The 24,995-nt window shown below is 40.2% G+C and overlaps 3 protein-coding genes and 1 long non-coding RNA gene across 6 annotated transcripts in view; 2 read left to right on the forward strand and 2 right to left on the reverse strand.

Annotated features, from left to right (window-relative positions):
• The window catches only part of LOC120424935 (uncharacterized), a 211,274-nt gene that overhangs the window by 55,056 nt on the left and 131,223 nt on the right, over positions 1-24,995 (forward strand). The gene's annotated exons all lie outside the window — the stretch shown is intronic.
• Positions 5,371-8,998, reverse strand: LOC120428947 (nucleolar protein 58). The gene is made up of 5 exons (XM_039594087.2): positions 8,750-8,998; positions 8,196-8,272; positions 7,053-7,490; positions 6,433-6,833; positions 5,371-6,222 (listed from the first exon to the last, which is right to left on the reverse strand). The coding sequence occupies exons 1-5, from the start codon at positions 8,792-8,794 to the stop codon at positions 5,486-5,488; spliced, it is 1,698 nt and encodes a 565-aa protein (XP_039450021.1). The 5' UTR covers positions 8,795-8,998; the 3' UTR covers positions 5,371-5,485.
• LOC120428951 (uncharacterized) lies at positions 11,362-16,178 on the reverse strand. Of its 3 annotated transcripts, none has more exons than XR_008211737.1 (4): positions 15,723-16,178; positions 12,438-15,663; positions 12,080-12,357; positions 11,362-12,015 (listed from the first exon to the last, which is right to left on the reverse strand). It is a non-coding gene; the product is annotated as an uncharacterized LOC120428951 (long non-coding RNA). The 3 variants fall into 3 exon arrangements; XR_008211738.1 differs by having other exon boundaries at positions 12,438-15,329; positions 15,390-16,178; XR_005607182.2 differs by having other exon boundaries at positions 11,364-12,015; positions 12,438-16,178.
• LOC120428957 (NADH dehydrogenase [ubiquinone] flavoprotein 2, mitochondrial) lies at positions 17,610-18,753 on the forward strand. The gene is made up of 3 exons (XM_039594094.2): positions 17,610-17,770; positions 17,922-18,044; positions 18,110-18,753. Exons 1-3 carry the CDS (start codon positions 17,735-17,737, stop codon positions 18,674-18,676), a joined length of 726 nt encoding a protein of 241 aa, XP_039450028.1. The 5' UTR covers positions 17,610-17,734; the 3' UTR covers positions 18,677-18,753.

Raw genomic sequence — 24,995 nt, forward strand, 5'->3', positions numbered from 1 at the left:
TATTACACCCTAATTACCGTGTCCAGGGCCGCAGCCCTAAAAGGCTCCTTTCAGCTAATGCCGGCAACCTGTCGACCGATGGCGCATCAACATCCGCCAACATTCCCACCAGTAACAAGTTCGCGAGACTGAGTGACGAGGAAAGCAGCTACAACAACACCGACGGTAGCACTACCGACGACGATGGTCGTGCACGGAAGAAAGTGATTTCGCCAAAAAAGGAATTACTCCAAAGGAACGACGACCACCACCAATTTTCGTTTTGGACACGTTGGCGGACGATGTTGACGAGCAGCTGGAAGGCCTCGTGTACTGCCTCAAAATAGGTAAATCGTCAGTGCAAGTGTTCACGTTTGACCAAAAGAACTTCGACCTGGTTGTGGTGAAAAAGAAGCGTAAAAGCTTCAAGTTCTACACATTCGACCCCGTGCTGAAGACAGCTGTTAAGGTCGTCTTGCAGGGGTATCAAGACCGCCCGATCTCCGTCCTCAAGGAGCACCTCTCGGGTGTCGGAATAACGCCGCGAGACATAAAAGTCCTCTCGCGGAAGACAACCGTTACAGGTACAGCGTCCCACCCTCCTCAGCGAAGTATTGATTGCAGCCGTTCCTGCAGCTGGCCAGCGAACGGTTTCAGCGTTCCCTCCTGGATGGGGGCGATCGTTTTCCAGCGTGGTCGCTGCCGGTAGCGGCAATGCGGCCCAGCAAGAAGTCACCGGAGAAGATCTCTTTACCCTGCCGGAGTTCTTTGCTCTCGCGGGGGAGATGATGATGCGGTTTCGGAGCAATTTCTAGCCCTCGGGAAATTAATGATTAAGCCAGGGTGGCCACCTCGGGAAAAAACCGGGAAAACCGGGAAAAAACCGGGATTTATATCCACCGGGAGAAAACCGGGAAAAACTCGGGAATTCGACTGACAAACCGGGAAAATATTTTAAGTTTAGTTAAAATTTGATAAAAGCCTCTTTAATGTATTCAATATGATCTTTTATCAATTAGAATATTATTCCTGTTATTCTAAATGAAGAATTCGCGAAAACTATGTTTGGATTTGTGTAATAGACTCATGCTTATTGGTTATGGATGTTTTTTTTTTCTGTTGTATCCTATGATATTTTTACTTGGCGATTTTTTTTAAATATAGCAAAATGTTTGCTCTACCAGCGATTCTCAACCTGGGGAACATATACCCCTAGGGGTACCACGAGCGGTCTCAGGGGGTCCGGAAGACAAACCCCGCAAAGGCGGACATTTGTTCCAACCATATATTTGAGAGAAAAAAAAATAACAAATTGATTTGAAGCAAAAAAAAATAGCAACCATACTTAAGGTGCAATGAATTACGGGCGAATTGTTTTTGACCAATCAGAAAATGTTAAAAAAATATTTGAATGATAAATCTATAATTTGCATTCGTTTAGAAATTTTAAGAATTTGAAGTAATATGCACCGTTTTTGAGTTTTTTTTTTGTTTTTTTTTCTACAAATATTTGTTTCAAATTTGTAAATTGTGCCAACTACCATTTACTACCATGTTGGTAAAAAATCTTATGTTTCATGATTTGGATATTATGTATCAATTCGACCTTTTTTTGCTAACATATTAGTTTTGCATAAAATTAAAATTAGGATTTTTTTGTAAGTGGAAATTATGGATCTCATGGTAAGAAAACATCATTACAGTAAATATCTCTCTTAATTTAAAGATCAAGACATTTCCTTCAAATTGTCCCACAAAATATACTATTTTAAAATATTTTTCGTGGCCAACAAAAGAATGGATCAAAAATGTTCAAAAAAGAATGCAGAAAAGAATATTCTCAACCATTTAATAGAATAATTTTTTAATTGAAAATAGCTACAACTTCAAAAAAAAATACTATTAAATAGCATGTTTAAATCTGAAATCAAAACTGTTTTTGAAAATCTCTTAAATGTATATTTTGGGCAGTTTAAAAAATCTCTGTTTCAAAAATAATTCGTCCGTCATCAGAAATTCACATAAAAATTAAATTGAAAAAAATATGGGAAATGTTTGTAGAAATGAAATAGACAACGAAAATTTAATTTACAAAAGGAATTTCTCCAAATTTAAAAAATGCATTTTCAGTAGTTTTTTTTTTAAAGAAAAACAGGGTACAACATTTTATTTTGAAGCTTAATAAGAAAACTGATTTGAAGAAATGTACATGGACGTTGTGTGGCCTATCCAGTACATGTTTTTAAACAACTCTATAAACAAGATTTACGACATTTTTAATACTTCAAAATTCAAGTTTCCTTCTTCGTGAATTTGAATGTAAAAAAAACTCATGCAAACGAAAAATTTCATGTATAGGGGGTACCAGCAGTTAAGTAACACGAAAAGGGGTACCTAGCCTAGAAAAGGTTGGTTACCGTTGAATTATAATATATTTCTACTTAAAAATAATAATACCATGGAGTTTCTGTTTGTAAATGGGTAATTCTCTACCAACTCACACGAAATCGGGAAAAGTTGCCCCGACCCCTCTTCGATTTGCTTGAAACTTTGTCCTAAGGGGTAACTTTTGTCCCTGATCACGAATCCGAGGTCCGTCTTTTGATATCTCGTGACGGAGGGGCGGTACGACCCCTTCCATTTTTGAACATGCGAAAAAAGAGGTGTTTTTAAATAATTTGAAGCCTGAAACGGTGATGAGATAGAAATTTGGTGTCAAAGGGACTTTTATGTAAAATTAGACACCCGATTTGATGGCGTACTCAGAATTCCGAAAAAACGTATTTTTCATCGAAAAAAACACTAAAAAAGTTTTAAAAATTGTCCCATTTTCCGTTACTCGACTGTAAAAATTTTTGGAACATGTCAATTTATGGGAAATTTAATGTACTTTTCGAATCTACGTTGTCCCAGAAGGGTCATTTTTTCATTTAGAACAAAATTTTTCATTTTAAAATTTCGTGTTTTTTCTAACTTTGCAGGGTTATTTTTTAGAGTGTAACAATGTTCTACAAAGTTGTAGAGCAGACAATTACAAAAATTTTGATATATTGACACAAGGGGTTTGCTTATAAACATCACGAGTTATCGCGATTTTACGAAAAAAAGTTTTGAAAAAGTTTTTTTTTGCGTTTCTCTTTGTTTCGTCGTCCGTGTCTGTCGCGGGTGACCATGAACGGCCATGATCGATGACGACCAACTTTTTCAAAACATTTTTTCGTAAAATCGCGATAACTCGTGATGTTTATAAGCAAACCCCTTATGTCTATATATCAAAATTTTTGTAATTGTCTGCTTTACAACTTTGTAGAACATTGTTACACTCTAAAAAATAACCCTGCAAAGTTAGAAAAAACACGAAATTTTAAAATGAAAAATTTTGTTCTAAATGAAAAAATGACCCTTCTGGGACAAAGTAGATTCAAAAAGTACATTAAATTTCCCATAAAATGACATGTTCCAAAAAATTTTACAGTCGAGTAACGGAAAATGGGAGAATTTTTCTAACTTTTTTAGTGTTTTTTTCGATGAAAAATACGTTTTTTCGGAATTCTGAGTACGCCATCAAATCGGGCGTCTAATTTTACATAAAAGTCCCTTTGACACCAAATTTCTATCTCATCACCGTTTCAGGCTGCAAATTATTGAAAAACACCTCTTTTTTCACATGCTCAAAAATGGAAGGGGTCGTACCGCCCCTCCGTCACGAGATATCAAAAAACGGACCTCGGATTCGTGATCAGGGACAAACGTTACCCCTTAGGACAAAGTTTCACGCAAATCGAAGAGGGGTCGGGGCAACTGCTGTGTGAGTTGGCGGAGAATTACCCAAATATTATATTATTTCATAATATTTGAGATTCTCAGCCAGACAAATTATTAAGGACAACTTGCAATGATTTTTTTTTAAATGTCGTTTGAAATTTATATCAACACAAAAATTGAGATCATGTTGAAAATAAGGCCGATGCTTATATTTTGCTAAGTTTTTGTCCCTCGGCTCTGGCCGGGGTCAAGGGGGGGAACAAGCCATCGAGAAATTAAAAGTGAGAGTGTGTGCAACATGGAGTTAAACTTTCTATGAAGTTGTTGTGAAGGTTACCATGACACTTTGAAAAGTTTAACTCCATGTTGCACGCACACACTCTCACTTTTAATTTCTCGATAGTCTCAACATTTGAATGCAAAAAGTGTTTAAAAATGCATTTTACACTAGTTTATTTGTTTTGCAACCATTAGTCTTCAAAAAATGTAAGATTTTACGGAAACAAAAATTTCAAAAACAAAAAAAACTTAAGATGTCAAAATTAAAAAAAAAATCAAAAGATTATTAAATCAACCCAAACATGCTTAAAAATGAATCTTTACGAAAGGGAATGCATTTTTTTTTTATTTTTATTGAATTGTGATGTTTTTTGAAAAATATTTTTTTCGCCCCCTGATTATTCGGGGCAACTAACGAATTGATGAGCATTTACATAATTGTTGATAACAATTTATTTTTGCAAATATTTTCTGCAAAATTAATAAATTGTAGTAATAATTTATCTTATTCTAAAAAATAAAAACGATTTTTTTTATTTTGAGTTTATAAAATCTACATGCAAGATTATGAAAAATCTCAATCATTATGGAAATTAGAGGTTTGGATTGGAATAAAAACGGCTTCGTTTACAACTTACTTACTTTTTACTCAAGATTTGAAAGCTTTCTTGAGTAATTCAAACTCTGAACCAAATGTATGCATTCAAAAAGTATGTTGATACTAACGTTAGCCTAAAAAACATTGTAATTTGGTTTAAAAACATTTCGGAAAATTCCTTCTGGACTCGGGAGAAAACCGGGAAAAAACCGGGAAATTGAAAATCGAAATCTGGTGGCCACCCTGGATTAAGCACATCTATAAAGGATAAAAAACTGTGATCTAGTTTTAAGCTTTCTCTATTTCTATCCCCTTTTCCTAGGCAAGTTAAGTAAGTTTTTTTTTCTTAATTTTTCTTACTCTTGGTAACACCTTTATTTACAAGCAATAACTGTTCCAAAATGGATTATGATGTAACACACAGCTGAAAGAAACTCCAAAACTCTGTTATGTACCTCAAAAGATCTTATTGTATCTTGATTATTCACCAATAAAACCAAATTTGAATTTGAATTTGAAAAAAGAGATTTACGATTGTTTGTCTGTGAAACAGCGTTTCTCCAAAGTAGTCCATTAAAAGCAACGAACGGCAGAACAAAAGGGATGGAACGATTTCTTGGGGCCTTTCCTTATTTTATCCCATGCATTTTTTTTAATCAGAATCCGCGATTGATATAACATTTTCTAATCGCTACTATGTAATATGTAATATGTAGTGTCCAAACTAGCGGAAATTAAAACCAACGATACTTATTTTTGGTAGGGTTACCATGCTTTTTTTTTATTTCACATATAACATCCCTTAAAATCGGGATCATAATCCAAGTTAAAGTTCATCCGACATTAAAATAACGATTTTTAAATTCAACTGTCGTCACTTTCTTCCTTCACCTTCTTTTTCTTTTTTTTCTTCTGTGACGTTGGCGTTTCCGGCACTTCCGTCACAGCAGGTTCCTCTTCGTCCTCTTCTGGTTGAGCAGCCTGGCTCTCTCGCTTCTTTTTCTTTTTCTTCTTCTTCTCACTCTGTGGCTCGGCGCCCTCTTCCGGTGGCGTTTCCTCGTCCTCGGTTTTGATCTTTTTTGAGGCGTGGGCAACCTCATCCGTACTTGCATCGAGATCCTTCTGCTTGTTCTTTTTCTTCTTTTTGGACGATTCTCCGGCGCTGGGTTCATCGGACGGTTCCTCCTTAACCTCTGGCTCAATCTCCTCGATCTTTGCCCCTTCAGATAGCTTTCGCTTCTTCCCGATCGGCAGCGTGCTATCCTCGCCGCTCTTAAACACCTTCACTTCGCTCTTGGCGTGGTACTTTTCGAGCTTGGCCTTGGCTTTACCGGTGCCTGACAGCCGGGACATGTTGCCCTCCTCCAGCAGCCGCAGACGCATCTCCAGCTTGGCTCGGTGTTCCGTACCCAGTTCCATCGAAACGTCCTCACCGAACGCGTCCACGCGGGTCGCGAGCGATGCCTTGGCCGCAAGTGATCGGGAAATTTTACCTTTGTTTTTGGCGCTGGCCGAACCGATCAGGCTGGCGTGGAAGATCAAACCGTACTTTGGGGTGTCCTTTTTGGTCTTGAGTGCGCGGAACAACGCCTTCTCGGCACCTGGTGGGAGAACGGAGAGATACAGACAGAGTTAAGAGAAATGTTTTTACGGTACGGTATTTTTTTTATAAGTTGATTCAAGTTTTGCTTCAGACAGCCAAGGAAGTTGAAATCATTGCTGATCATATATTATTAGTCGCGAAACCATGTCCTTAGTATCATCATTGAAATGCGCTAGAGGATTTAGGGAGTTTAGCTTGGAATACTTGCCTAGGATTTGCACAGTCGAAGCGGGATGTTTGGCCAGGTTGACCAGCGACCCGGCGTGCGCGATGAGACGGGCTCCGATGGTTTCGCCGACGAGAACGGTCAAATTCGGTGCCATCGCCATCATGCGCGTCTTCAGATAATCGTACAGATGCGTCCGGTACTCGTTGATGGAGAGAATTTCGTCGCACAGGTTCTGAATGTTGGTAATGTCTTCCTCGGAGATTTCCGTGCCCATGGAGATCTCGGCTGCTTCCTTGATCTTCTCCTCGAGCTCTTCCGGCAGAATGTCCGACAGATCGGTCGTGGCCATATTGTCACGCGTGCCAACTAGCTTTATCGTCTTTATAAAGGCAATGTTTTCGGTGAGAATCTTTCCCAGCTCAGGGAAGTGCCAGCCGTACCTGAAAGAGTCCCAAAAACCTATCAATGCCGTGTAACGAGCGGTTCTTTCATGATCGCCGGGCCACCTCATCAGTTTGCATTGCGTTACTCAACAGAGACATGTGGAGCAGTCCCAGTGACACGCGGAACATCACTTGAGCATGAAACCCCGTTTGAATTTTGCGATGTTCATGGAATAAGTGACATAGGGGTTTAGGAACAAAACCGACGAAACTTACCATTCTCTAGCGCGCATCATGTAATTGTTCAGTTCCTTGTCCAGATCGTCCAGCAGACACTGGGCTTGCACGATCATCGTGTCAATCTTGTCCGGCGAGAATTTGAGCTTGTACCGGGAAAGTGAGTGAGCCAACCCGAGGGCCATCGCGGTCATTTCCTTCTTCGGCAGCCCGGACAGCAGACTCTCGGACTGCGACCGGATGCACCGCATCAGCTCTTGGACGCCCGTGTTGGAGACGCACTGCAACGACAGCTTGTCCTTGATGGCACTGCCCAACTTGGCGTCCGCCACCAACAGCTGGTTCTGGACATCGTCCGAAACGAGCTTCTTGAGCGTCTTCTTAAGCGACTTGGAAACCTTGCCCTCGACGGCGGCCGTCGCAGCGGAAAGTGCCTCGGTGGTGTCGGCAAACTTTTCAAAGTGCTTCAATTTTACACTGGAAAACAGACATTTTATCAGTTTTATTTACATTTTTAGTTCTATCCAGGTTTTTAAGCGAAGATGGCGTTCGAATGGTGAACGCCCGAAATGTCAAAATCGCGCAGTAGCACCAACATTAGAAAAAAAATGTGGATGTCATGCCATGGCACACTTGTTCCGTAATGTTGGTACCACTGCGAGATTTTGACATTTCGGGCGTTCACCATTCGAACGCTATCTTCGCTTAAAAACCTCGATATGATTTGATGAAAAATTAATTAGGTTTTACGCCGACTCGGTTTTGAGGTTGGAAATTTGACAGCACTGTTTACATTTTTTGCACGTGTGTCTTAGCAAAAAAATGTGTGTGCGTGTGCGCCCGTGACGTCACGCTGTAAAACCTAAATAATTTTAAATTTTAGTTTTATGCTGTGCACGCACACCCGCATTTTAACAGACACACGTGGCAAATATGTAAACAGTGCACGTGAGCTGTCAAAATCCTAACCTCTAAACCGAGTCGGCGTAAAACCTAATGAAGACGAAAATGTTCATAAAACAAAATCAACACTCTTGAATCCTTTTTTGAATGTTGGGTGAAGCGTTTATGAAAAATTACTTTACGACGACAAATTTAAAGCTTTTTCAAAAATCGCAAATGAACAAGCGGAACGAGGCGTCGATAGACTTTTAAACAAAAATGCAAAAAAACACGACTTACACTTTATTTGCCAGCTCCGGCGTTTCAAACTCTAGATAGAGATTATCAATTTGCTGCAACTTTTTCTCGTCCAGCAGCTGGAAAGAATGAAGAAAACATGTTAAGGTTGAACAATTAAAAATAAACATCCGCTTGAGAACCTCTGAGCTCTGATGCATAGTTTAAAAAACATGTAACTAATTTGCATACTTGGCTTATTTACCTACTTACTAGACCAAGAAAATCAACTTTATTTACCTAACTTTTTAACTTGAAAAATAATAAATAATTAAAAGTTTGTATGAATTAAATTAGAAGACAATTTAAAAAACTACTGCAGATTTTTAAGCGTGCATGTCGACGCATAAACAAAACATAACCTATATTAGGCAGAGTATGCTTGGATGGCTTAAAGGATTCGTCCATGCTTTCTTTAATAATTTTAGATCTTAGTTTGGTTTAGACATTTTGGAGCATAATAATTATTCTTTCAAAATGACTAGTTTCATTAAATTACATACAACAAAAGAAAAAAAGTGTTTCCCAAGAATGAAAAAAAACCATTTATTACTCACCTTGAAAATGGCATAACCCGCCGGTGTTTCGTACAGCACGAACATTTTCACTGTTATAAGTTATCGAATCTCTAATGTAAAAAAATAAATTCCCCGAGCTTAACAGCGCACTTCACACTTCCTACTTTGAAATAATGTTTAAACTTTCAATGGCAACATTTTGAACACGCGTCCACGCGCTACAAGTTTCGAGGTAAAAAGAGGGCCGTTTCAAATCACCGCCTGCTGAGCTGAACGTCTCGGCACGTCAGTCTGTGCGTGAGGTACGGTACCGGATGTTGATGAAGCAAAATGAAGCGACGCGCACGCAGCTGTCAAAACGGCTGAAGCGCAACGCGACGCGGTACACGGGGTACACGCGCTCAATGAGTCAAAACGAACCGACTCAAAAATGAGTAAAGCATAAACAGGGTTGTTACGGGAGAGTCGAAAAACAATCCGCGCCAAATCCGCGCCGACCTAAAATCCGAAACCGCGCGAAATCCACACCATATAAAAAAATATCGCGACCAACATTTAAGAAATTTTATTTTTCAATGAAGAAAAACTAATTCAGAAAGTATTTGATTAAAGAACTTATTTTATGTTTAAAAGCTCCAAAAGAATGAAAGCAATAAATCCATTTAAAAAAAATCCTCAAGAGACGGTCAAGGCAAGGGTGGTCATGAAAAAAAATCTTCAAAATAGAAAATACAATATTTAAAAACCTAAAAATTTAACTTCAAAAATAAAACCCAAATCTAAAATAATAATATGATAAAATTTTAAATTTCGAAAGTCTAAATATTCAAAATCTAAGAATTTTGATACAGTTTGTAATCCAAAATCCTCGCTAAAATTTCACTCCGAAAGAAATTTAATTTCCGATAATTAAAATAATGTCTTCTCATAATTTCAATTATCTTACATAAAATAGGACTTCAAAAATTGTGGAATTCAAGAATTTAAGAATTTAAGAACTAAGAATATAAAAATAAAAACATTTAAGAATTTAAGAATTTAAGAATTTAAGAATTTAAGAATTTAAGAATTTAAGAATTTAAGAATTTAAGAATTTAAGAATTTAAGAATTTAAGAATTTAAGAATTTAAGAATTTAAGAATTTAAGAATTTAAGAATTTAAGAATTTAAGAATTTAAGAATTTAAGAATTTAAGAATTTAAGAATTTAAGAATTTAAGAATTTAAGAATTTAAGAATTTAAGAATTTAAGAATTTAAGAATTTAAGAATTTAAGAATTTAAGAATTTAAGAATTTAAGAATTTAAGAATTTAAGAATTTAAGAATTTAAGAATTTAAGAATTTAAGAATTTAAGAATTTAAGAATTTAAGAATTTAAGAATTTAAGAATTTAAGAATTTAAGAATTTAAGAATTTAAGAATTTAAGAATTTAAGAATTTAAGAATTTAAGAATTTAAGAATTTAAGAATTTAAGAATTTAAGAATTTAAGAATTCAAGAATTTAAGAATTTAAGAATTTAAGAATTTAAGAATTTAAGAATTTAAGAATTTAAGAATTTAAGAATTTAAGAATTTAAGAATTTAAGAATTTAAGAATTTAAGAATTTAAGAATTTAAGAATTTAAGAATTTATGAATTTAAGAATTTAGGAATTTATAAGCTTAAGAATACTAAAATTATTTTAGATTTGAGATTTTTTTTCTATATTGTTTTGAATTTGATATTTTTTAGTTCTTAAATTTTGACTTTTTAATTTTGATTTTTTTAATTCTTCAAATTTTTGATTACCCAAGTTTTTGGTATTTTGAATTTCAGATTGCTAAAATTTTGAATTTCGAAATTTCAGACTTTTGAAATTACGATTTTAGAAATTTCGAAAAAAAATTAATATGTATTTTGTTTTTTTTTTTTGTTAGAATAAAAACTATTTAAACAATTTTTTTCAAATTTTTGAATTTCTGAAGCTTTGAATTTGGAATGTTCTGATCTTTTTATTTTCGCCAAGAATGTTCAAATTTAGAAAAAAAATATTTCTACCAATTAAATTCCATTCCAAAATTCGAAAGTGGAGGCTAGCTTCTGTTACGTCCAATCAAGCTCATATTTGGCGCCCACCAGAACAAGCCCCAATAATAGTTTTTGTTACACATTATAATGTCTATATCTTCGGGAAAAGTTTGTAATATTTGATTTGCAAAATTAAAAATTGAATAAATCCAGTATAAAATTAAAAATAAATAAGGTTAAAAATCATTACTCAAAACTCAAAAGAAATTAAATATTCAGAGCCGGAGATGTTAAGAAATGACAAGAAACATATAAAAAATAATTTCTACTTAATCTTCATTTTTCGACGTTTCGTACTAAGAAAATACAAACAAACATTTTCAGAAGAAAATTCAATTAAGAAAAATTATGAAATTCTTGCACTCAAAGGAAAAAACAAATTATCGTAATTCCTGATAATATTTTTCTTAATAACTTGAAAGTAATTCTATCTCTCTCAATTAATTTATTTATCAAAATTGCCATCCGCGCGAAATCCGCGCCTGAGCAAAATTAGCCAGCAAATCCGCGCCAGTTCGTAACAACCCTGCATAAATATCCAGGTTTTTAAGCGAAGATGGCGTTCGAATGGTGAACGTCCGAAATGTCAAAATCGCGCAGTAGCACCAACATTAGAAAAAAAATATGGCGGTCATGCCATGGCACACTTTTTTGGGTTTGGATGAATTTTACTAAATTTTCATTAAATTGAATTCAAAATCAAAAATGGTTTATAATTAGGTTGTTAAGGCTCTGAAAGGTATCATTCCCGATCGGCCATGTTTGATTTAGAAAAACATTAAAATCTTGATTCAGAATGCATCTGTTGGGGAGTGAGGGAGTACAGACCTAGCCTAGAGACCCTAAATAGGGAGACTGCTCTAAGCTTGCTAAATCGATCTGGCAACGTATGTTTTGAGCGGGTGTATCCCATTTGGCATAAAGCCATTTGGCATAATGCCGTTTGGCATAACGCCGTTTGGCATAATGCCGTTTGGCATAATGGACGTTTGGCATAACGGTCATTTGGCATAATGACCATTTGGCATAATGGTCATTTGGCATAATGATGTTAAAATTTCAAAATAAATTCAAAATTCAGCATGTCCCAGGAGCTTTATATATTTGTAGAATCCATTAGTCGAAATCTTCCATTTTGAGCGAACCATTTTAGGAAAACTGCGTCTGAATTCCCGTTTGTTTTTCGGTGATTTCGTCCATAACGATCTCGGCTGGCATGCATGTCTTTACGCCGTTCCTAGATTTAAAACAAAAACGTTAATTATTCCATTAATTCGAATCATCTCACAAAAATATCGCACTTGTTTTGAAACATCTCCCGCTCATCCTCCTTGTTGATCTTCATATCACCGAAAAAGTCCTGCCCGTCGGCATCAGCCACCTCACGAGCTCCTCTTCCGACTCGTCCGAGGGATCTCCGCTACCACAGCTCAGTCGCTTCCCTTGCTATCGACGGCCCAAGAAGTCCCCCAACAGATTCAGTTCCGCTTCCGAGCCTGCCCTTGGATTCACTAGCCAGCTTCCACCGGAATAACCAGCACGTTGGCCTCGCCGGTACGTAGCTGGTCCATCTAAGATGCTATCCAGGGAAATCAGAAATTGAAAGTAAGTTTTAGAAAATCCACCCAACAACCACTGAGCAATTTCAATATTGCCAACCTCGTCTTGTAGCCAACACCTGGATTGTGCAGCTCGGTCAGATTCCAGTGAAGGCCAATCCGGCCGTTGCTCTGGATGTCGCCGGCACCGAACGCTCCGAAAAAGTACAGCACAACCGCCGGTTCTGGTGTCCTACCCAATGCTGCAGAGCACCGCAACATGTTTTGGTTTAAAAAGGTAAATATTATGACAGTTACCTTCTTACCCGCACTTGATCATTTTTGCTAGAATCATCATCGTCATTCCGTTCATTCCAGAATTATTCCAGAATGATCGAGTGTCAACCCCCTTGACTTGACCTCATCCGGTTTCAGTTGATCAGGTAAACCACGAACAACGACCCGGTGAAATCGTTCGCTTCTTCGGCCGTGGGTGTAAAATTCCACTTTCTTCCTCTGGAGAAGCTCCTGCAACTTGTCAAAATCTTTGACAGAGAAGCAGGTCACCTTGGTTCCAAATCGGGTCAGTTTGTAAATAGGATCGAAACCAAATTTACAACCTTCCACTATCGCCACGAGCTTGTAAAAATCCGTGGTGTTCTTCACCACAAAAGGCGGTTGCTTTTGTTTACCTGCCGACTGGCCGAGTGGTGGAACCGCCGGGACGTCTCCTCCTCCTGCTGGGCTGGCATTGTTGTTGTTTTTGTTTTCCGCTAGCGGGCTGAACTTGTTGTTGTTGAGCAGATTCTGCTCCACTTTTTCTTCTCCGACGATAGCTCCGGTGACCTCAAGGGACTTCTTCCGCTTCCGATTTCCGGGTATGAGTTGAAAATCATCCGTCTCGGAGGTCTCTTCCACCTCCATCCGTCAAAAAACTCGAGGCAAGCAACGTTGCCTTCAGCGCGCACGTCACAACACGTCTACTCTCTCGAAGCTATCGTAGCCAAGTCTAAGCTCCTTCGGTTCCTGATGAGCATTTCAGAACACGGCCAGTCAACGAGATCCGCCCGATATCTTCCGTCGGAACCGCAAAGTCACCGCGGCAGAACATCGCGCTGGAAGGTACAAGTTCCTTATGGCGACCAACATGAAGAACTTGGATTCGTTTGCCGAGAACACGCGTTCGAAGATTTCACCAGTGATTTGGCAGACGCTGAAGAAACCCTTCAAGGCGATGATCCCGTAAACGGTAGCTTCCCGGAAAGTTGCGAGAAGCAAACGGTAACGCTCTCCGTTTGTGGTGACAAGTTGCAGCAGATTGTAGAGCCAAAATCGGCGTCGAAAGCCCTGTGCGATGGAAAAGTCGCACAAGGAAGAGTAGCGCGAGGAAGTCCAACCCCCAAGAGACTGAGGGAGTCGGTTGAGGGTGACTACACTCATCTTGCGTATCAACATTTTCCATCGGGCGCGACCCTGGCAAAACCGAAACCGGCATATAGCTGTCGCCGGATGCGATCTTCACTGATACTGTCGGTGAAGACGGAAAGCAGAGCAACACGACGCAGAACACAACTCGTATCTGGCATTCCGACGAAGAACCGAAAATATGCAAACTAGGAAGATGATTTGATTTGATGAGATAACCAACAGGGCCACAAGGATGACCTATGTAGCGGTTGCCTAGAATTACAGTGGCTCAGACTTAAAGAGAGCATCTTCAAATTACTGCCGTATGAAGGGCCAAAAGGGGCTGTTTGGACGCGAACAAGCAAAATCACTCACAGTGTCCTCAGGGGAAGAGAATCATCTTCCGACAGTAACCTCGAATAACTCCGAAAAAAGTATGCAAACTAGGAAGATCTGCAAAAATGACGAGTCCCCTTACCAGAAGATGTTCAAGCATAGCTGCTGGAGATGATCAAGCAACGGGAGAAGAACAAGCGCGAACAGCTGCATCTCGGCTTCGAAGTGTACGAGAAGCGGTACCAGGCGCAAGACTTTGCCGGCCAGATGCTGGCTGATTTCGCCTCGAACGCGACGAAGGCGTAACGGTTAGTTCCTGAGTCCTGTCGGCGATTGCTGCAGATTCTAACGCTCTTGTTTTTTTTTTAAGCCTGCGTTAGCACAAATCAGTACTCGTCGCACAACAGGGCCATGGCCGGCGGCTAGTAGGTCCGGTTCCTGAAGGACCGCGGCGGGACGTCGACCGAGTCAGCGACGGTTGGCGCCAGTAGTTCTGTGGACCGGGACGGATCGTTGTTGGCCAGCGCCAGCGATCGCTATCACTACAAGTTTCATCCGGCGGGTGGCAGTGCCGCTGGATGATCGGAGGCCGTTGCACGGTTGATCCCACACACAAAGAAAAAATACTCTAAATTTAAAAAGATCGTTCGTTGGATTAAAAGTTCGCGTTGGTGAATATTCGTAGAAAGTTCAAACTTTTTAATTTAAAAGTTAAAAAGTTGTTGATACTACCATGCATTTCTGGAACAAAATCGTTGTATAGGTAAAAGTTTTTTACTTTGAATATAAGAAAAAACTTTTTATGGCAAGAATAAATAACATTTAACATTACATTGTTGATTTTCGAAAAATGTGATGGATTTTATTTCAATATTTTTTTTTTGTATTTAACGCATCTGTTGGCCAACTTCCACGTCCAAGCTGTACCGATTCTTACGGTATGCCACCGGTCACGTTCGAAGGCCCCAGGCTGAGCAGGTTACGGATGGATGTTTCGTTGGGCAGCAACATCGTGGCCTTCATTTTAGAGCGCGACAGCGATGTAGAGAACAGGGTGGTCTCGTTGCCGGCCATCCTCAGGAAAGGCTTGGAGGAGTTGGCCATTGGTTATTGATTCGGGAAGGGAAGTCGACGTTTCCCGGCTGGGAAGTGAAGCGCCTGAAAGGATAGTTCACGATCACTTCGTCCTCCTTCGAAAATGATACAGCCGTCAAGGTTCATCCGGCCGAAGCTGCGCCGTCGCGAGATGAGTGTTTGCGGGCGGGAGTTGCTGAAATAGTTTGAAAGTAAATGAAATTGGCTAGACACTGAACACAATCTCAATACTCACCGGTGACTTCTTCGGTATTCCGGGTAGATGTTCTTGATCAGGTTCGTCGGGTCTCGCTCCAGGACATCCTACACTGTCCCGTCATCACTTTCGGCACATAATGCTACTGATGGTCGTAAACCGCCGGCACCGAGTGCAACATCCACGCTGACCACCTCCGATTATGCTGCTTCTCGTAGTTTCCCTAGTCCGTCGGATCCTTCTCCTCACTCAATACAACCGGTGCAAAACCACATCCCGACCTCCGATTTTCGGCAACAGCATAAACGGCGTCCTACAAAAACAAACAAAATCAATCACAAACGCCACCAAACACCCAAGCTTCCTTCTTACCCATTTCGGTCGTGAAAGCTGCAGGTCCTGCAGGAAGCTGGACTTGTCCTTTTGAAAACCAACTTTCCCCTAATCCCCCAACCTTGTTCCGCACCCGCACCATCCTCCTTCGAAGGTTTCCGCGTCCAAGTCGTGGTCCAAGTCCTAGCTGCGGCCGCGTTCGGTTTTGATTGTCGTCGTGAACCACCACTCACTAACCATGCACCGAAATCACCTAAACGTTTGTTTACATTTTGGACTTAGGCGGTTTCACGAGAACGACAAAATGAAAGAAATTATACAGTCGAATTAAAAGTTTAAACTTTTAAATCAGTTAGCAATGAGATTTTCAAAAACTGTAGCAGTAAAATTTTTCATTTTTAAAACAAGAAAAAAACTTTCCCTCTAGCAAATTTTAGCAACTTTTAAATTCAAAAGTAAGTTACTTTTGTCATTACAGTAATATTTTTTGTGTGCAGTGCGATCGCCGCCGGTGCTGAACTCCACAGCAGTGGTGAGATGTTGGAAGTGTTCTTCCAGAACCGGGCGATCTTAACTGTGTCCCCTTAAGCTGTTTGAAGTGTCCGACATGGTCCTGGCGGATTCCAAGGCCGATGTCGGGACCAAGAACGAGCGGTTGCGTTTGCGCCGTCAACTGCAACAAAATGGCTGGATCGCGTCAAGCTGTTGCTTGCTGGGATGGCTGGGATGCCCTAGGACAAGGAGCAGGGTTACATCCTGCGGGGGAGGGGGGATGGAGTATTTCGTTTGAATGCAATCAATTAGGTTTTACACCGTGACGTCATTTGACAGCTGGTGTGCACTGTTTACATGGTCTTCGTCGATTGTCGACGAATTTCCCCGAACAAAATCGACGAGCGCATCGAACTGTGCTAAGTCCATGTAAACAGTGCACTCCATTCTAACCTCCAAATCGAGTCGGCGTAAAACCTAATGCAGCAGTCATTTGCGTTAGTATTTTAATCCAGTTGCTTTCGAAAGATGAACAGTCGCGTTTTCCCCACGTTCTGCCGCGTGATTAATTCCCCCGATTGGACGTTTCCCGTAAGGTGATCTCCGCCAGTGATTTATCACCCGGCCTCGCTAGTGCTCGCCGCGCAAGTGCACTCCTCGAACTCATCTCCTAGTGCTAAGCTGGTTTCAGATCTACCAGCCCAGTTTAATTGACCCCAAAAGTGCGCCACGCTGAAATCGTTCGATTGGTCGTCCCCCACGGAAACGATCCCGAATGGTGATAAGATTACCCAGCCCAGTTTCGTTTCGCCACCTGGTTCTACCGGAGAAAAACCTTCCGCCGATGGAGCTGCTCGATAAGCAGCCGCTGCCAATGCCCTGCCCTGCGCTAGCCACGTTTCGAAGAACTGTATTCGGATCGGTTCCCGACGCAGGTCTTCAACGCAGTTTATAACAGATTATTTGTTGGGGCGTCGACCGAGTCGGGCAAAGATGACGATTGCGGAATTTGCAGTGTTGCGCATGTTACAGCAGAATCCGTACGATCGGGTTGTTCATTTGGTCTCGCTAAACGCTCTGGCCGAGGTGATCTCCATGGATTGGCACCAGAAGTTTGGCCACAACTCGGGATGTAAGGTGGTCAAATTAGCGGGGGAAACCGGAACGGGTGAAGCTGATTGCCAAGTTACGAATTAAATATCGTGACCACGGCAAACAAGTGGAACATTTTGTCGCGACGTTGGAAGCCTAGGGGGAGATCCGGATCATCCCCCTGTTGACATCGCTGTCGGACGCCCGGGACGTTTCAACTTTACGTACAACGCGTCGAGGATTGCGGCCATGTCCAAACCGGTGTACAACGCCGTAACCAAGTTCAACAATTCGATAGACATTTTTTTATCTACACCTCTTGTGTTGCATCTCCTTGAATAACGTCATGTTCAAAACGTCAAGCTCATCTGTCACGTCCAGCAGGTCTCAGACGGCTGCGGATGAAAATTTTACGTCGACGACGAGTCCTTTGAATCGTGCATAGGATTTTTTAACATTTCGGCAAAATGTTGGCTTCGTCGAAGGTCCTTCTGCAGAGTACGGTAAGAAAATTTAGTTGGTTGAATGCAAACGGCTGTTCAAGGGCCATTTACCCGCAAATAAAAGGATTAATTTGTGGACTACCGCCACCGCGTTCAGTTACATAAGTTCGCAAAATGGTTTGTTATTGTTTTACTTCTCTACCCAACACAGCTCCGGAACTTCCGAGGAATCTGCAGCACGTCGGTCCGGATGAGCGATAACTTGTTTGTCCATCGGGATACGCCCGAGGACAATCCGAGTATTCCGTTCGAGTTTACCGAGGAAAACAAAAAGGTAAGTTGGAATGCTGAAACGCAAGCTGTTCTTTTGCGTAAAATAACATTCCGTTCCGTTTTCAGCGGGTTTCGGCCATCCTCAACATTTATCCAGAGGGCCACAAGCGTGGTGCCATGATTCCGCTGCTAGACTTGGCCCAGCGTCAGCACGGATGGCTTCCCATTTCGGCCATGCACAAGGTGGCGGATATTCTCGGACTGCCCAACATGCGTGTGTACGAAGTGGCCACTTTTTACACGATGTTTATGCGGAAACCCACCGGAACGTACCACATTCAGGTGTGCACCACAACCCCGTGCTGGCTGCGCGGTTCCGACGAAGTTATGAACGTGTGTAAGAAAAAGCTTGGCATTTCCCCCGGCGAAACCACCAAGGATGGCAAATTTACCATTTCGGAGGTGGAATGCCTGGGAGCTTGCGTAAACGCACCAATGGTTGCCGTGAACGATGATTACTACGAAGATTTGACGGCCAAGGATACCGAGGAGATTCTGGACGATTTGAAGCAAGGAAAGGTTCCGAGACCGGGTCCTAGAAATGGACGTTTCGCGTCCGAACCGGCCGGTGGACTGACCTCGCTGACGGAAGACCCTAAGGGCCCTGGATTTGGGCTGCAAGCTGGTCTGTAAGTCAATGTTTGGTCCAGATGACCAACGTGGAAAGCTATGAGTAATAAATTTGAAATTTTTATTCAGTAATCAAACAATGTTTTATAGCTATTCATCATTGAGCAATTGAGTACTTCTCTGAGTTTATCAATTTTTGTTGTTGAAGTTCACTGTAGCTCCCAGTCAAATCAATCCGAATTCTGAAACGGAATCTAATTAGAATCGCAATTTGCAATTTTCAGTGTAAGAACGGGCCTTGACCGATCTTATGCACCAGTTTCCCGACGAACACGCACTGCCCTTACACCTACATCTCACCCTTGCTCTGAGTCAGTACGAGCAACACGCTAGAACACGCTTTGAGTGTTCGTGCCAGGCATGCACACCTTCTTTTCCGGTTACGCATTTTAACTCGGCCGGGGGTGGTACATTACGTAGGGTTTGATGTAAGTATAAGCGCCTAATAATTTATAGTGCGCCTATCAACGTTCATTCAAGCAAAAACTGTTTTATTTTTAGTTTGAATTCAAAAACTAATTGTTATTTACTGTATTGTTTTCTCCTGAAATCTTCCCTATTGTTGAGTCGTGTTTATCTGTTGCTATTTCTTCTGTCGCGGTGTTTTGTTACAATGTTTTGAACCTAAGCATTTTATTCAAAAGTTTACGAAAAGTACAATAGTAATATTTGTGTTAATCCTTCAATCATTCTATAAATTGAGTAAGGGCTTAAACCTCACTTGTTAGAAGAAAAGGGTGAAGGTTGAAAACAATAGACAGTAAAGGAGAATATACTTTATAAAGAATCAATAGTAAGAGAATCATAATTGTATGTACAAAAGTAAAAAGTATAAGCTTGATGTAGTGTAGTAGATCTAGAAATAGGCAATAGTTAATAAATAGAGATAACAAACAAGCTTAGATTATTGTTATGATGGGCTAGATAAAAAATTAATCAAATAAATAAATAAAGAAGTAAATCAACAAAGAATAGGCAAATGATAAATAGACTTGGTATTACTAGTACATTAGTGGAAGGTTTATTTTAAAGAAAACACACAGTTTGTTAAAGCAGCATTATTTGGAAAAACCCGATTTAATCCCACCTGGGGTGAGATAGAGCCTTTCTTACTAAAGAATATAACAATGGTAGAACTTTTTTCAATTCATAACATCGACTTTGTTTATTTATAACGTCAGCACAAAAGAAAGTCTTATGATGAAAGCAAAGTATTATAAATGATATGATTTCCAAAAGAAATAAAAAACGCAATTTTCACCAAAAGAATTAATTCAATCGTACAATATGCTTGAACGTTTGTAATCAAACAAGCGTTTATGACAAACGCGATCATAGCAAGCTTCCCATGCGCCAGTGACAATGCACTCCGCGGTTTTGGTTTTTTAGCTTCGGTGAACCGCGTGTGCCGCACGGTGCAGGGAAGCTAGCCTAAGAAGCTTCTAAGAAAGTGACAGAGTCAGAGATAGCTATTTTCAACAACCGCACCACTACACACTCAATCGCGAGAACCTTAGGTAGAAAGCCATTGGCGTCGCCAGCATTGAAAACTTTGAAAACGATATAAACGATGAAAGCTTGGAAAGCTCCTATTGGAATCCAATGAACCCTGTTAGATAAACATACGACAAATGAAGTCTACATTTAGGCGTTTTAAGGAGCGCACGGGAAACAAATTGATTGTAGCCGGATGAATGTCCTATGTCACAAAAGTTTTTAAATAAACATTGGACAGATATGTAAAAACGGACAGGGCAAAAGAAACCGAAAAGCTACGATATCTTACATGTTGTAGAAACCATCGGTAGACAAGCTACTACAAACGAGTATAAGTCGAGCCAGCAAATATATGCGCCAGCATTCTCGCGCCGGTATTCGAAGCTCAACTTGACAACTTGTCGACTTGGCGACGAAGCGTCGAAAATCGATGCAGTGTGATTTTTTGACGATTTTTCCGTTTAAAATTCATGCAGAATCGACATATTTACGAAGATGAAAATGACGTCCTGGCTTAAAGTAAAACCTATACCTTTCTTTAGTAAGAAAGGCAAAAAGTAAATCGTTCTAAAAATTGATCGGGATTGCCGATCGACGTCGAATTTGTTTCAGATGCTCACTCATGGTCTGTACTATGTAGCAAGAAATTTTGAATAAAATCAGAAATGAAAAATGTTGGCGAAGGTCACCAGGTGGGCTTTTACCTTTTTTTAGGGATTTTTTTTTCTTTTGGTAGGTTAATCAAACGGCTCTAACTCCAGAACCAGATTATGGATCTGGATGAAAATTTGGGAGGTTGTAGAACTCGAAAAATGCAATTTTTGAGATAAATAAAAAATATGAAAATGAAAAAAAATTACCATATTTTCATTTGAAAACTGTGTATTTTGTTGAAAAGTCTGGCCGCATCCGAAAACAGATGGATATTTCGAAATTTGCGCGGCAACTCGCCCAGGTTCAGCACACTAGCTTTCATCTGCATTCAGAAGAGTCGAAATCGGATTTATGGGAGCTGAGAACGGCGCGACACAAAATTTTGCAAAATTTTACCACATACGAACATCACTCGACCTCCACGGAATTTATTTTCTCAAAATTCGAGGATTCGAGATAGACGAGTTCTGTCAAGGTGAATCGATAGAGCGTCGAAAATCGATGCAGTGTGATTTTTGACGATTTTTCCGTTTAAAATTCATGCAGAATCGACATATTTACGAAGATGAAAATGACGTCCTGGCTTAAAGTAAAACCTATACCTTTCTTTAGTAAGAAAGGCAAAAAAAGAGTGCAAGCATTGAAAGATACGAGAATCAAGAGTTAATAAATCAAAACCAAAATGGTAAACAGAAGAATTAGTGAAGAAGTCAGTAGAGCAAAATAAAAACAGGAGATAGATGGTAGCTGGAAATGGAAAGGAGAGAAACCCCGTTCTGCGACGTTCAGGTACATCCACAGCAGTTGACTCAACATACTGCGAATCAAAACAATACCGTCTACAATCGCAAATAACTTCCCTTTCCCACATTGTCGCGCCCCTTTCTTTAAGCCGTCTCGACTCTGACCCGCGGTGGTCAAAGGTTTACAATCCGTTTCCACAGGCCACCAGCTAGGTCATCATGAAAACCAAGCCAACGTGGAGGTAAGAAAATAGGACACTCGCAAGGAACCAGAGCTAAACTGTTCTGATCAAGATAATTCGGATGATCTAACAGAACTACGGATGTAGTTAGTTACGCTCCTTCCAGGATGTTCCTTTCGTGGACGTCAACCGAAGAGCACGCAACAAGGTCAATGCCATTGCATGCTCTTAGGTATCAAACCTTGGCCTGCAAACGGAATCTAATTAGAATCGTATACAAATTCCGTTTCAAACGCAACAACCGGTTCCGTGTTCGAACCGATTGTTGCGTTTGAAACGGAATTTGTATACGATTCTAATTATATTCCGTTTCAGAATTCGGATTGATTTGACTGGGCTTGGTATAGCCTGTTTTATTAAATACTTAAAGCATAATCTCAAATCAACTTATTATATTATGATCACAGAGTTCTCTGTGTTATGATTATGTTTTGTAACCTCCGGGTTTTAGCACTCTGTGGCGCGTTGCGAGGGCCATGCGTAGAGGTTCCGTTCCGAACGAGAGTGTGGAAAAATCGGACAAGTGGATATTGGATTTCGCCAAGAAGGTGTGCCCGGACTCGGTGCCGACACAACCATCATTCGACGTTGTTGATGGGAGCGATGCTAATCCTCCCTTCTCGATGGTAGAGCTCTCCATAGCACTATTGACGGGCAACAACACTGCTCCTGGTCCGGACAAGATCAAGTTCAGCTTGCTGAAGAATCTTCCGGACGTCGCCAAGCAGCGTCTGTTGAATCTGTTCAACACGTTCGTGGAGCAGAACGTAATTCCACACGAATGGCGACAGGTCCGGGTGGTTGCCATTCAAAAGCCCGGTAAGCCGGCATCCGACCACAACTCGTATCGTCCAATCAGCTTGCTGTCGTGTCTACGCAAGTTGCTGGAGAAGATGATCCTCGACCGCCTCGAACCATGGATGGAACGAGAGCACTTGCTGTCTGACACGCAGTATGGCTTCCGGAGAGGCAAGGGAACAAGCGACTGTCTAGCCTCGCTGGCCACAGGGATCGACATAGCCCGTGGTAAGAAACAGCAAATGGTTTCTGTCTTCCTAGACATCAAGGGTGCATTCGATTCAGTCTCCATCGATGTGTTGGGAGTAAAGCTGCGGCGGAGCGGTCTCAATCCGACGATGTGCAACTTCCTCATCAACGTGTTGTCAGAAAAACACACAACTTGATCTTGTCCGGACTAGGAGCAGTGTTGTTGCCCGTCAATAGAGCTATGGAGAGCTCTACCATCGAGAAGGGAGGATTAGCATCGCTCCCATCAACAACGTCGAATGATGGTTGTGTCGGCACCGAGTCCGGGCACACCTTCTTGTCCGATTTTTCCACACTCTCGTTCGGAACTGAACCTCTACGCATGAATACTCAACTTTTGAAAACGACGAAACTCTGAAATAAATTTTGAAAATGACATATTTTTAAAACCAAAAAAAAAATGACAACTTAACTGGTCCGATTGATAAGGATGTTATTCCAACGATTGCGTAATTTAAGTTTAGATTGTCCATAACCATGAATGGTTCTGTCTGACAAGGCATCATCGATTAACGACGATTTAAAATTCTAGTGTAAGTTTTGATTGATTTTGAGCAGCGGTGGTTTATGCCAAACTGATGTTAGTTAGTATCAAGGAACTATTTGACATATTGGTGTTAAACATAGAGGTAAAGCACCCTACAGCTCAACATAATGATAGAAAAAGTAACCAAGTAACTGCGAAATCTTCTTCACAGTACTCTAACTCAATGTTCAACATTTGGGAACTCCAACATAATGCGAATGATCAACATCTGGATATCTTCTTCACTCTTATGCCCAACACCACCTATTTTTTATTTTTTCTCTATCCAATGCAGAAAATTGAACTACCTAAATACTTCACTCCTCAAAACATTGCTGAAATCATAATTTGACTGAAAGCGAAATTCTTCTCATCATTCCCACTTGATTCTCTGTTTGATATCAAATAACATATATCAAGCAAAACAATGTAAATGGGCCAATGGGAATTTTTAACACACAGTATATCCTGCTCACATCAGTGAATGTTTAAATTAGGAATGAGCAAGATAGACTGTTTGTTTACAAATCCACTTTGGCCCATTGTTTTGGTAGATATATTCCAAAATCATTAGGCCTAGATCAGGGCTGCCCAACACAGAGGGCCCGCGAACAGGACCCGGCCCGTCAAGCGGTTTTATTCGGTCCACGACGACCTTAGGAAATTTATCAAGAAGCTAAATTCAGAAAATGTTTATTTATTTTCAAATATCAATAAGTTTTTTTCATATAAAAAGCATTTTTGTTCTGCGAATGCAAGGTCAAAGGTTGGGCACCCCTGTTAGATTGATTTTATATGCAAATCACAATTCTCACCTTCTTGTTGATTAAACTTATCTACATTTGCAGATGGTTTGATATGAGAAATTATGCAAAAAGTCGTTAAACTCGATTTTTTTTGTATTTTTTTATGGCAACTCTATTTGCTACTTCCATAATGGAGACTTGCATGCAATTTACGTCCGACGTTAAATCATTCACGTCACGACGTCAATACAAGTGAAAGACGTTTTTAGACCTGAAGCGGTTCTTCCACCTGGAAAGTTTGGGATGGAAATTTCCAAGATTTTCCGGGAAAATCCTTACAAAAACAACTTTGAATAACTTTTCCTAAGTAAGCAAGCATGTTGACAAAGATTTTGCATGAAAAATATGCGTGAATTGGTGAAAAACTATTTACGTCTACAGATGAACCGGTAACGTAAATTCAAAGACGTGAATTCAGGAGTTATGAGAACACACCCTATGTCAATTTTCATGTACAACGGTAAAAACCATTACTAATCATTTTTTTTTTCATTTTAACGCAAACAAAATTATTGACAAGAAATTTTTTTTTCGATGGATGGTCCCCTTGGAACGAACTATCAAGTAGGACTTTTTCTGTCAATGAGGGCCGAGAAGTTAATTTTTAAAGATTGAATTGAAAATCCATTTTAAATCCTTTGCGGTCGTTCATAGGGTCATTGTACATAATCAGAAAAATAAGCTTTATCGTTGTGAACAATAATCGATGCCAAAATTTCAAAACGCATCATTTTCACACCACGAGACACACCATCCTTTTCGAGAAAAACGCATTTAAATGTTGAGCATCCATTTTCAATTCCCATT

Source organism: Culex pipiens, chromosome 1, assembly GCF_016801865.2.
Source record: "Culex pipiens pallens isolate TS chromosome 1, TS_CPP_V2, whole genome shotgun sequence".
In the NCBI taxonomy this organism is placed as follows: Eukaryota; Metazoa; Arthropoda; class Insecta; order Diptera; family Culicidae; genus Culex; species Culex pipiens.

Coding starts and splice junctions, on each gene's coding strand:
- LOC120428947 (XM_039594087.2), bottom strand. CDS start 8,794: ATGTTCGTGCTGTACGAAACACCGGCGGGTTATGCCATTTTCAAG. Junction 7,491..8,195: donor CCGGAGCTGGCAAATAAAGT/GTAAGTCGTGTT, acceptor TCTGTTTTCCAG/TGTAAAATTGAAGCACTTTG. Junction 6,834..7,052: donor ATGATGCGCGCTAGAGAATG/GTAAGTTTCGTC, acceptor GGACTCTTTCAG/GTACGGCTGGCACTTCCCTG.
- LOC120428957 (XM_039594094.2), top strand. CDS start 17,735: ATGTTGGCTTCGTCGAAGGTCCTTCTGCAGAGTACG. Junction 17,771..17,921: donor AGGTCCTTCTGCAGAGTACG/GTAAGAAAATTT, acceptor TACCCAACACAG/CTCCGGAACTTCCGAGGAAT. Junction 18,045..18,109: donor TTACCGAGGAAAACAAAAAG/GTAAGTTGGAAT, acceptor TTCCGTTTTCAG/CGGGTTTCGGCCATCCTCAA.